This window comes from Hippocampus zosterae, chromosome 7, assembly GCF_025434085.1.
Source record: "Hippocampus zosterae strain Florida chromosome 7, ASM2543408v3, whole genome shotgun sequence".
NCBI lineage: Eukaryota > Metazoa > Chordata > Actinopteri > Syngnathiformes > Syngnathidae > Hippocampus > Hippocampus zosterae.
In genome coordinates this window covers 21,181,676-21,192,568 of record NC_067457.1, presented here as the reverse complement: position 1 = coordinate 21,192,568, position 10,893 = coordinate 21,181,676, and the positions used below count along the sequence as shown (strand labels likewise).

At 39.8% G+C, this 10,893-nt stretch overlaps 2 protein-coding genes and 1 long non-coding RNA gene across 4 annotated transcripts; 2 read left to right on the top strand and 1 right to left on the bottom strand.

The window, feature by feature from the left end:
• Positions 1-2: 2 nt before the first annotated feature.
• Positions 3-2,413, top strand: LOC127604528 (uncharacterized). Its single transcript, XR_007963348.1, has 2 exons — positions 3-164; positions 1,460-2,413. It is a non-coding gene; the product is annotated as an uncharacterized LOC127604528 (long non-coding RNA).
• anxa14 (annexin A14) lies at positions 1,591-10,777 on the bottom strand. Of its 2 annotated transcripts, none has more exons than XM_052071638.1 (13): positions 10,509-10,777; positions 10,361-10,403; positions 10,026-10,122; positions 9,828-9,916; positions 8,938-9,051; positions 8,736-8,826; positions 8,563-8,642; positions 8,258-8,296; positions 7,978-8,068; positions 7,799-7,899; positions 6,985-7,035; positions 6,219-6,326; positions 1,591-1,721 (listed from the first exon to the last, which is right to left on the bottom strand). In XM_052071638.1, exons 2-13 carry the CDS (start codon positions 10,385-10,387, stop codon positions 1,716-1,718), a joined length of 894 nt encoding a protein of 297 aa, XP_051927598.1. In that variant the 5' UTR covers positions 10,388-10,403; positions 10,509-10,777; the 3' UTR covers positions 1,591-1,715. The 2 variants fall into 2 exon arrangements, with proteins under 2 accessions (XP_051927598.1, XP_051927597.1); XM_052071637.1 differs by lacking the exon at positions 1,591-1,721 and adding an exon at positions 5,369-5,560 and having other exon boundaries at positions 10,509-10,773.
• LOC127604526 (uncharacterized) lies at positions 3,813-5,642 on the top strand. Its single transcript, XM_052071651.1, has 2 exons — positions 3,813-3,959; positions 4,621-5,642. Exons 1-2 carry the CDS (start codon positions 3,906-3,908, stop codon positions 5,014-5,016), a joined length of 450 nt encoding a protein of 149 aa, XP_051927611.1. The 5' UTR covers positions 3,813-3,905; the 3' UTR covers positions 5,017-5,642.
• Positions 10,778-10,893: the final 116 nt, after the last annotated feature.

The following is a 10,893-nucleotide window of genomic DNA, read 5'->3' as shown; positions in this document are numbered from 1 at the left end:
TCTGACAGATATCTCTGATCACGATCGGTGTAACTTAGAGCGGTATAAAAAGAGCAGCACAAAGCTGGGGTCAGACTTTTTGGGAGAAGGAGACGACAATGGAGAAAACAGTAAAGTTTGCCCTCTCCATATGGTTGATCTTCACGGCCATAAGCTTCACTGAGGTAAGAGCACTTGGCTGACCTTTTAGCAAAACACGCGCATGATTGTTATTACATGTGTGGTCACTAATATAATTTAGACAAAAAATATATATAGTCACAAAGTGGGCAAACAGGTCAAGATGGTACATAATTTTCTGCCATCTAATGAAACGGCATGACATTGTTTTGCCTGTCACTCCGTTAGCCTGATAAAGATATACTTCTCTTTTTTTGTTGTTGAGAAAAAAAACCTATGGAACAATGAAGTGAAATGTAATAATTTCCTGGGCTAGGAAAGATGATCTCATTCATACTAATGTTTCACAGAACACTGGTTCAGAATCATGCATAATTTCGGGATGACAAAGAGCACGTAGTAATTGCATCAAATCTCACAAATGACATTGCAGTTTTTAGTAGCTCCTCTTAGGCCCGCCACTCACTGAGTGACAAAATTGAACAAGTCGCTTTTACGAGTGACCGACCGGTAGGCCACGATAGCTTCGCTGCAATTCAAAATTGTAATCGCCAACAAAACTGCATCTCAACATGACATATGTATTAGCAGTGGCTCGAAAGCAAAGTGTGGAGAGTCTCTGTCATTAGGATGTATGTGGCAGCATAGATTTGAATCATCAAGATTTTATTTTTTTATTTGAAGAAAAAAAATTACTTTTGAGATTCATGCGTTTATTTGGACAGCAACCATATGAAGAATGTACAATTCAGTCATGTGAGCAATTAGTCCCAATTTTCTTTTTTTTTTCAGCGCCATTGCAGGTCTCTGTATTTCAAGTCATACTCAAGTACTGTAATTTTATTCTAGACAAATAAAATAGCAAATCAGTAAATACATGACAGAGTTCGTGTCTGCGGGGGTTTTTTTTTTTCCGCCATGCAATATGCAAAAGTGTGGTTAATGTGTTCATGCCTCACGTCACCAGCTGGAACAGCAGGTGCTTAATCTTTTGCATGATGTGAGCGTGAACGATTTGCCTCTGGAACAATTCCGCCACATTTTATCTGACGGCTTCACGCGAACGGGAAATGGTCGAACGTCAAGTGTCACGGACAGAACAAAGGGAGGAAACTTTCAATCGCCGGCGGGTATCATCAAACGCCCATTTAAAAAAAATGTAGATCAGTTTGCAGCTGCGTTGTTTTCAACAATGGTTTGGTTGATTGGGAATTTGTAAATCGGTTGAACCGGGGCTCAACCGATTACATTGGTCGATATCAGCCCTTTTCAAAAATAATATTAAATTGACCCGAGTTGTACAGATTAATAAATTCAGATGAAAATGATTCTTTTGCAGGGGCAAGCAGCGACTGAGTGTAGCTCATGTACAAGCGACAAAAGCCCCACCGAGAAGAGCCAAGGCCCAAGTTCCTCGCGGCCGACAGCCACCACGGCGATGCCGCTCAGCTCCTCGACATCAAGTGCAGCCTCACCCTCACCGTTGTCCACCGTCGCAGTATCAGCCATCGCCACGGCATCAAGGCGGCCCACGGCATCCCATGAAACCGACTCGAGCCCAACTCCGGCAGCATCCCCGAGTGATACCTCCTCTGTCAGACCTTCGGACACAACATTAAAAGCAGGGACTACTTCTTTGTTTGGCGTATGTAGTCCAATGCTGGTGTGTGGCATCTCCTTTCTGATCTGCAACGCGTAGACTGTGAGACACGCCGGACAAACGTAATGACAACGTAATACTGTAAAATGCGATATTTGTGCCTTGGAGTCTTTGTTCGATCACGGCAACAAAATTAAAAATTCGTTTTGCGTCATTTACGGTGTATAAATAAGTGGTTGGTTTAAACAAGTTGAACTCATGTCTTTGGCACATTATTCTGTCATGATATGGATTTTTTTTTTGGGGTGGGGTTCATTTTGATTGGATTTTGTTTTGTCATGTTTAGCCCGTTAGGTTTTTGTGCTCGTTAATGCCGTTCCATTATTTTAGGCTTATGTTTGATTTCGTGGTTTTAAATAAAAGGCGATCAAAAAGAAGAATGACATTTCAGAACTCTGGTCAGCGAGCCTGCCAAGACGCTGAGACAAATGTCAAAGGAGGTGCAGCAACTACAGGTAACGAAAGGCAGGAAAACTTTTATTAGAACAGCTGAACTTTATTTGGGATTAATCACAGAGGCCTCCGCCGGTCTGCTCATTGGATTGTGTGTGTTTCGGGTATTTTGCCTCTCAGCTACATATATTAATCACAACGAGGTCAGCACATTAAAAAAATAATAATAAAAAATAAAAACATCTGAAGCTAGATTTGGCTCAAGCAGTACAGTAGGACAATTATTTCTCGCTCACATGCTCTCATGTGTCATCTGTCACCTGATAAACTGATAGGACCATTTTAAATACGATTCCCAAGGTTGTAAAACGCAACGGTGACATTATTGCTTCAAGGAAGAGGAAAAGAACTGTGAAAAAACAAACATGAAAATGTAGCCAAGTATATAAAAACTGCGCGTGAATCACACCGCGAACTCTTGTCAAATACCGTCACTTGCATTTAGTATAAACAACGGACACTGGAGTTGAACATTGAATAATTCTAAAAATGTTTAAAAAAAAATTTTTTTTAGAAGCAAAATCCATCAGTACAAAGCCGTCACAAAAAAAAAAACAAGATTTGGACTACGTGATTAAAAAAAAAAGATTCTAATTGTTATTACAAGAATAAACTTGACAGGAATAAAATGACCACTGTTCACTTAACACAACTGCCTGAAAACTGCAACTACTTCCCATTCAACTTGAGAGCCACCAAATATTGATCTTGTAATATTTAAATAATTATTGACACCACTTCTGATTTTTGACCAAACAGAACCAACAAGTGTTTTTTTTTTGTTGCTGTTTTTTTTTTCTCCCACTAAGTTCATAGCACGCTCTCACGAAAAGACAAAAACGGTAGCAGCAGAGCAACGTGTGGCCACGGGGTGCACAGTGCCCAGGGGGGCACCGCCAACAAAAGGAGGAACCATGTTAAAAAAAAAAAAAAAGTGAACCTAACAGGAAAGCCAGTGTTTGATTTCCAGTTCGAACTGCTGAAGTAACTTTGAGCAAAACAAAATGGCCACCAAGCTTGATTTAGTCTTTAGCGACTATTCACAAAGAGTCGTGTTGATATAGCAAAACAGTGACTACATTGTGTATATTTGACGATAATTATTTTTTTTCCAATCAATTTTTTTTTTAATCTTGTTTGGTCAGCGTGGCCCAAAAAACTAATAAGGGACAAAGATTTTTTTTTTTAATTCTCTTTCTAAATAATCTCACAACTTCCTTTGTTGAACATGACTGTAGCCTTGACACGTGACATGCAGCAAGAGGAAACGGTCAGGACATTTAAATTTAACCCAGCAAATAGGGGGAAGAAAAATCTATTTACATTTTGAAAGAAATCCCCACATGCAGAGGAATCAATGTTTTTTTTTTTTTTTTAAAGCAAAGCGACTGCATGGAGTGTTTTATTCAATATAGAACAAATGTCAAACGATATTTGATCGACACCTCTCCATACAACTTCCTGGAACCAAGGTCGGTGCATAAAAGTGAGCCATAAATGGACTCCTACCCACCCAAAAAAAGGTGGATGACACTTTTGTATAAAAGCAAGAAGAGACATCACCCGGTCAGTGTCAGAGAAGGCGAGCGGATGTACTGAAGAAGAAGAAATTGAACCTTCCTGTCACGCGATCATTTTAGGATCATCTCCATTGAACTTCTTGGCACTCGTCATGATGAATTTGCTTGCGGGGCTTTGCATTGTGGCACTTTTGGCGTCGGCAAAGGTATGATTTTTTTTTTTTTGGTCATATATTTTGTGTAATTACTAAAGCTTTTTGTTAGTACAAAAAGAAAAAAAATTAAAAATCTAGAAAGTTCAGAGTCATAGGAATATGAAACAATGTAAAGAGAGAAGCTATAAGGTCAAAATAAAATACGGTTATGTTGAACCTGCCCGTTATGTTGCAGGTCAAATTGAGACGATTGAAAACCTAGAAAAAAAATGTAAAAAAAAATAAAATGGGGTTAAGTTTTTTTTCTGCTGGCCTATTTTTTTTTCTTCATTCTTCTCAAATTTTTGAAATTGTATTTTGGGGAGAAATAAAGATGGATGGCCCATGAACACTGTTGGTACAAAAAATAAAACCTGAACTCCGTACCGCAATGGAAGACACTCATTCTTATTGGAATTTATGTCACCTGATCGCCGACTTCAGTGTGTTTTTTTTTTAAATTATGTCCCGCATTGCTTATAAAAGTCTAACTTCTATTAAAAAACAAAAACAAAAACATCTGTTACGTTCCAGATTCAGTAACAGGCCTTTTTTTTCTTCTAACACCATTCTCTGTGTACCGGATAGTTGGATATTCAGCTATTCAAAAGTACCTAACTCAGGACCTGTAAAATGTATTTTGTTGAACTGATGTGCTTTTGTTGTTCAACAGGCTCAAGGAACAACAGTAACAACCCAGAACCTAACTGGAATCACCACCGATGCCCAAAGGCCTACGGGCTATTCAACCTACGCCGCCACATCTGCAACCACCAACCAAATGGTCCCCACCTCCAATGGTCTCACCACAATGATGGCCACGCCAGAATCGCTCGCTCCTTTATCCACCGCCACTCCAAATGTTTCTCCCTCAAGCGCGGCGATGACCACACCAGATCCCGTCACCACGCCCTCTACGGCGCCACCACCTTCTACAGTCATTATGACGACGCCTGCAACCGCCACCCAAACAACCACCGCGTGCAATAGAGGAAGCGGAGGAGCTGACTCGCTGCCGCCGCTGCTGCTGCTCGGGGTCTCATTCTTTCTCACCATCGTCTGCACATGAACGGAAAAAAAACCCCAAATCTGCCTGAATGACTCTTGGAACCCAATCACATGGTTTATCGTTTCCCGGGAAACAAAGAAGAAATAATCGCTGATTTAAAAAAAAAAATTTACTGTGTGTTACACTCGGACAGCCACGCTCAATATTTTCAGTGTCAAAAGGAAAAAAAAGTCATGTATGGTGTGTTTTCACGGTTTTATTTTATTTTTTGTATTTGTATCATTTTGTCATTTGATGACTAAAGCTTCTAACAAAAACACTTCACCAGGATAAGAAATGACATTGACATTAAAATAATTTGTAATGCAGGCTTCGTGATAAGTATTTTTGTATTACGAGAAATAAATATTGATTCTTTTTTTTTTAATTACAAACTCATAAAATCACCCATACTGAAGATTTACTAATTAAAAACCAAATCAGAATCACACACCAAAGTCAAATGTGTGTCAACCTGAAATCGGAATTCATGCATCGCTTCGGTTTAATCTTCGGATCGACAGATGGCCAACAGAGCTTCTAAATGATATCCCTTGAAATTTTTCTGTTGGGGAGAAATTGGAACACTTAGAAAAAAAAAGATTTTAATTTCTAAAATATATATATCTCATCTTCATACTGTACACCAGGTGTCACCAACATTTTTGAGGGTGAGAGCAACTTCATGTGTACCGATTGTGTGAAGGGCTACCAAATTGATACACGTCTGAAATAACATATTTGTCCAAAATACCTTCAATAATATGAGGATGTGTTATTTTTAATACTTGATGATTTAAATTGTCAGACTTTGATCGTGTTTCGAAATGTCTCACAGTACTGCCAATGTTTGCATTTTTAAATCATAATTTCTACTAGCAAATCACAATGTCCAGGCACTGGCGGGCTACTCAAGTGGTCTTCACGGGCTACCTGGTGCCCGCGGGCACCATGTTGGTGACCACTGCTGTACACACTAAAAAAAGCAATTTGGTATTTTCAATGAATAGTTTGCACTAGAGTTTCATATTCAATTTTGTCAATTTGCCCCCCTTACATCTCATCCGGTCCTTTTAAAACCGGCCCCTCCTCTTTCTGTTTCACCTGATTTGCTTTCTTCAGCCGAACTGCTTTGAGATTATAGTCGGCCCGAGGCTTGGCCAGTTTGTCCATACGGTGTTCAATGTTACCCGAGTGTGTTTTTGGATGCGGTGGCGACTCACCTGCAGGGTTGTGTAGAGAGAAGTGCCGGTCAATTTAAGGAAGGCTACTCTGATACCAAGTAGATCTTCCTCACTGTGGGACACCATGATGCCATGCACTACTGGTGCCTGTAAAAAAAATTTTTTTAAATGATGATATTTTGACTATCATGAAAGTGAAAGCAGAAGGATGAATGAAAGAAAGCAGAAGGCAATGTCCAAATTCGCTGAACACAAATTGATCAGTTGGACTGAGGTCGCTTTTAAAGGCTTGGGAAAGAAGCGCAGAAAAAAAATAGTTGTCGAGGGACACTCGACGCTAAACAATTGGAGAGTTAAAAAATGTACAAATGAGGAAGTCTCGTGACTTGTGACAAAAGAGGCATATGGAAATTCGATTTTATTTTAAGTGCTTGTATGTATAGATGGCTATCTGGTGTAGCGTGCAAGAATTTAAATTGGTTTATTGTCATGTCTTTTTTTCCCTCCCCTCTTCCATGTTCTAGCCTGATCCCACAAGTGCAAGCAACCAGTTGGCACTCGCTCATGAGAGAAAAGGAGATGACCGGATATCTTCTAGGAGGCATACACTCACTGGCGAGATTCAGCGCGCTATTGCACACACTTGCTGGCGAGAGCGGGGAACTGTTTGAAATAGTCACAATTTGCGCCATTCAAGAAGGTTCCCACGCCTGAGTCAGCAAACCCCGTTCAAACCTCACTTCCTTCTTCAGAAGACGCGATTATTGACAAAAAAATGTTTTTAATAAAAATAAAAGCATCTTACCTTCATGCTAGTTAATCTCTTGGCAAGGTACACCTCGGGGTTTTGAATACACTGCACGGTTACGACACAAACAACAAGCGCCCATATACATGATATCCCACTAACACACATCGATACCAACAAGTACCCTATTTTCCGCACCATAAGGCACACTTAAAAGGGTTCCATGTCCTCAAAAGCAGACGGTGCGCCCGATAATCCGATGTGCCTTATATATGGCGTTACAGTCTCTTTATATCCCCCATTGAATTGTTTCACTGCGATTGTTCCGATGCCATCTAGTTGTGATTATTAGCAGGAGCCAATTTCTAACCTAAAATGGTTCTGCCCGGCACTAATTGATGTGCATTCGCCAACACACACTCAAACAAGACAACCACTTGGTGAGCTCAGCGCAGCCATTTAAGAAATTAACATAATACCAAAAGCGTAGTTCACTACTGACTAAATTAAGGAAGGAGGAGCCAAGCAAGACTTGTATGCCGCTTGTGGATGTAAGCCCACGAGATTTGTGTGCCTTTTTGTTGAATCAATTGTCTTCATAACTTTTGACTTTCATTTATTGTTTTGTAATGCTGTTTGTTACAGCTGCAGCGGTTGTGAAGGCTCGATATAAATAAAGCTGTTTTGTATTGTGTTCTCTTTAGCGTAGCACCATCTAGTGGATGTATAGCAGAACCACAGCCACTATCATAGCTTCTATTCTGTGTGTCTTATAATGCTATGCACCTTATATATGAAAATAGCTTTAAAACAGCCCACTCACCGAAGGTGCGCCTTAATAAGAGGAAAGGCCTTATAGTGCAGAAAATACGGTACCTAAAACACTCAAACCCAGATGAATATCCCCGGAGAATCTTTTCTCCAGAGCGGGAATCACCATCTGTCCACTCTCCAGCTCCATTCCCATAAACACTGTCAAATCAGGTACATTTAAGGCGCTCGGAAAGCAATCACAAAACAAAACTCAACCGCTCACATTTTGTACCTCACCTTTGTTAAGATGGTTTGAATCTCGGGAGGTGAGAATATCGATCCAGGGAGCCGCCTGGGCTTTTTTCTCGTCGAGCGACGCGGAGAGAGACTGAAATCACAAAATCATCTTGGTTGGACAGATAGGTTGGAATATTCAGTATAATGCATTAAGCTTAACTTCTTTTCAGTGGAATCGGGAATAGCTTTGCCTGATTATCGCGTCTTTGGCATGGCTTGTTGTCACTGGTATTAGTAACAAAAAGCGGTTACAATAACAAAAATAGTTTTTTAAAAATACCTCAATGTCCTTTTGAACAAAACCTGTGACATCTTCTTTCTAAAGGACCAGGAGGGGAAGAAAAAAAAAAACGAAATAAAAGCAATTACAAATACATTCATTTCACCATCTGTCCTGTTTTAGTTCAGATTTGCCTTTAAAAGTTCAGATTTGCACCAGTAGTCTTGTTACACAAATACACGCTGTTCTTATAAATTAAAAAAAACAAAAAACACCAAGATTTTGGGCTACACAGCTTGCAGTGGTGCCATCATTTGTGTTTATGTTCAATAAAAACAAATAAAAGACACAAGGAGGCATATTACATTCATCAGAGCTACGATGAGGTTAGCAAAGTCTCCGCTGGTTTCTCCTTTCGCTTCCTTCTCCAGGTCCTTTTTATACACTGGAAAAATAAATGAACCGCCGGTACAATTTTGAGCTGAAAAATATGAAGGCGCTGATTTGATGGCTGCAATCCACAAGCAAAGCAATTTACTTTGTTGAAAGGCAGCACTGATGCAGCGAAGCTTCTCGCTTGATCTTGTACACAGAATCTCCAGGAGTGTTTCCTCGTCTGTGCCTAAACCCTGCACACACGTGCGCAATTTACTGTCAACAGAATTTGAAGCACAATGGCATTTATATATTTAGAAGACTGGCAAGGGGACCCCCCTCCCAAAAAAAAAACACACACACACCGCCATGGCCTGGTGTAGGCGATAAGCTTCGTGCTGCAGAGGAGGCATCATCAGTTCCAGCATGAGAGCCTCCAAATCTCCAGACAGAACTCTTTTTATGCCATCTATCAGTTCCTGTATCAAATAAATTAAGCATTAAATCAAGAAGTATAAGTGATGAGGAAATCAACAAATTCTGAAGGAGTAGCCCAGTTGGAGAGAGAGACAAGGATCAAAGTCGTTATTTTCAATCAGAGACGCATTGGATTTCAACGATTTTCAGAAGTCAGTTATTGAATTTAAAAAAAAAAAAAAAAAGGTTTATTCCATCTGACTCCTGAAACTCATGAGCGGATAATCTTGTCTGTAAGACCGGTTGTGGTAATGAATCTTAGACTGTGCTGGGAGGATGTAAAAACAAAAACCTAAACATAATAGGACTTAAATATGAACCTTGCAGTACACCACACGTAATTTTAGCGGTTTGTGACAGAAAAACGGTCTCTTTGGATATTGAGATAAAAACCTGTCAAGCGCATTAGATATTACAAAGGCTTTAAAGGTGACATGTTATCAGAGTTAACTTTTCAATGGCTTGTACACAGTTTAGTTTTGCCCAACCAAGACAATCTTCTATTAGCTGCCCAAGCAAGCCATTCTTGCATATCCTTATATAAAATTAGTAGTAACTCAAAAGCTACTATAGAACAACGGAATGCTTCTGAAAGATTATTCTTGTTTCTGCAGAACAGCAAAACTCTCTCATCAAACAAAGGTGTGTCAAGCGGACATTTAAATGGTGTTTGGTGAGCAAACAGAAGTTCCGAATGAATGAACACCATCTCTGGTTCGACTTCAGTATTATTGCACCATTGGAAGCATTTTAAAACTGCGCTTTTGCTTTTCTTTACCTGCTGTGTTGTCTCTTTATATATTTTGGCAATGTCCTGCCTCTGAGCACTGTTGCGATTTGTCAGGATTCTCACAAGAGTGGCTGCATCTGCGGCAATAACGCGCAAGGGTTGGAACTTTAATGGGCAAACAAAATGGAAGGCACAAGTCTCCCGAAGGATTTGATACAACGCCACACAGTACAATGAAGGATTCACCTTTCTTCTCCACAGCTTCGCTGATCTGTATGACATCTCTTTGCGGATGGAAACCGGAGAAAGGCCGCATAGTTCCAAGGGTGCCCCAACACATTGTCTATATGAGATTTTAAAAAACCAACTTGTCACTATTTCGCATTATTTTCAAAACGAACCAGAAACGATAAGCAAGACAAACAAGTCGAAATGTATTTTTTTTTAATCAAAACATTTTTTAAATTCAATAATAGCATGCTAACGTGGGGGAAATTATAATGCGTTTAAACATATCCCACCTGAAGAAACAACTAGCATGTTGCCAATAACTGATAAAAGAAAGGTCAGCGTGTACTTACATGAGATTTAAAGTACTGCCGGTCCATCGCGTTGCTTCAAATGCTTGAAAAGAAGCAACGGGGGGGAATTAGCCGTGGCATACAGTATTAAAAACGTAACATCAAGGTGACCACCATAGGAAGAAAACAGGTGGATTTCTGGACTTACCTCTGATAGAATGCTGTGATCCAATTTGCTGCGGTGCTGAACGTGGACTACGTTTTTCTTTTCCTTTTTTTTTTTTTTTTTTTTTTTTACTACCTGAAGTAACCAGCCTGTGCTCCACCTCCTGCACTCGTCTGGCCGACCATCTTGATACGAAATATACAATTTCTATGGCGACCTACCTGTACAATGCATCACATTGTTTTCGATTATTATTAAGAAATGCGATTTACAGAGTGATTTAGGTTAGAACACGGTCACACCAAAATGTATTTACTTGTCTGAGGTGGAAACAACACACGCTTTCAGGGTAAAAAAAAAAATCGTAAAAATGTTTGTTTTGTCTGCACAACCTGAAAAATAAACCGACACCCCTGAATGCCTTTTA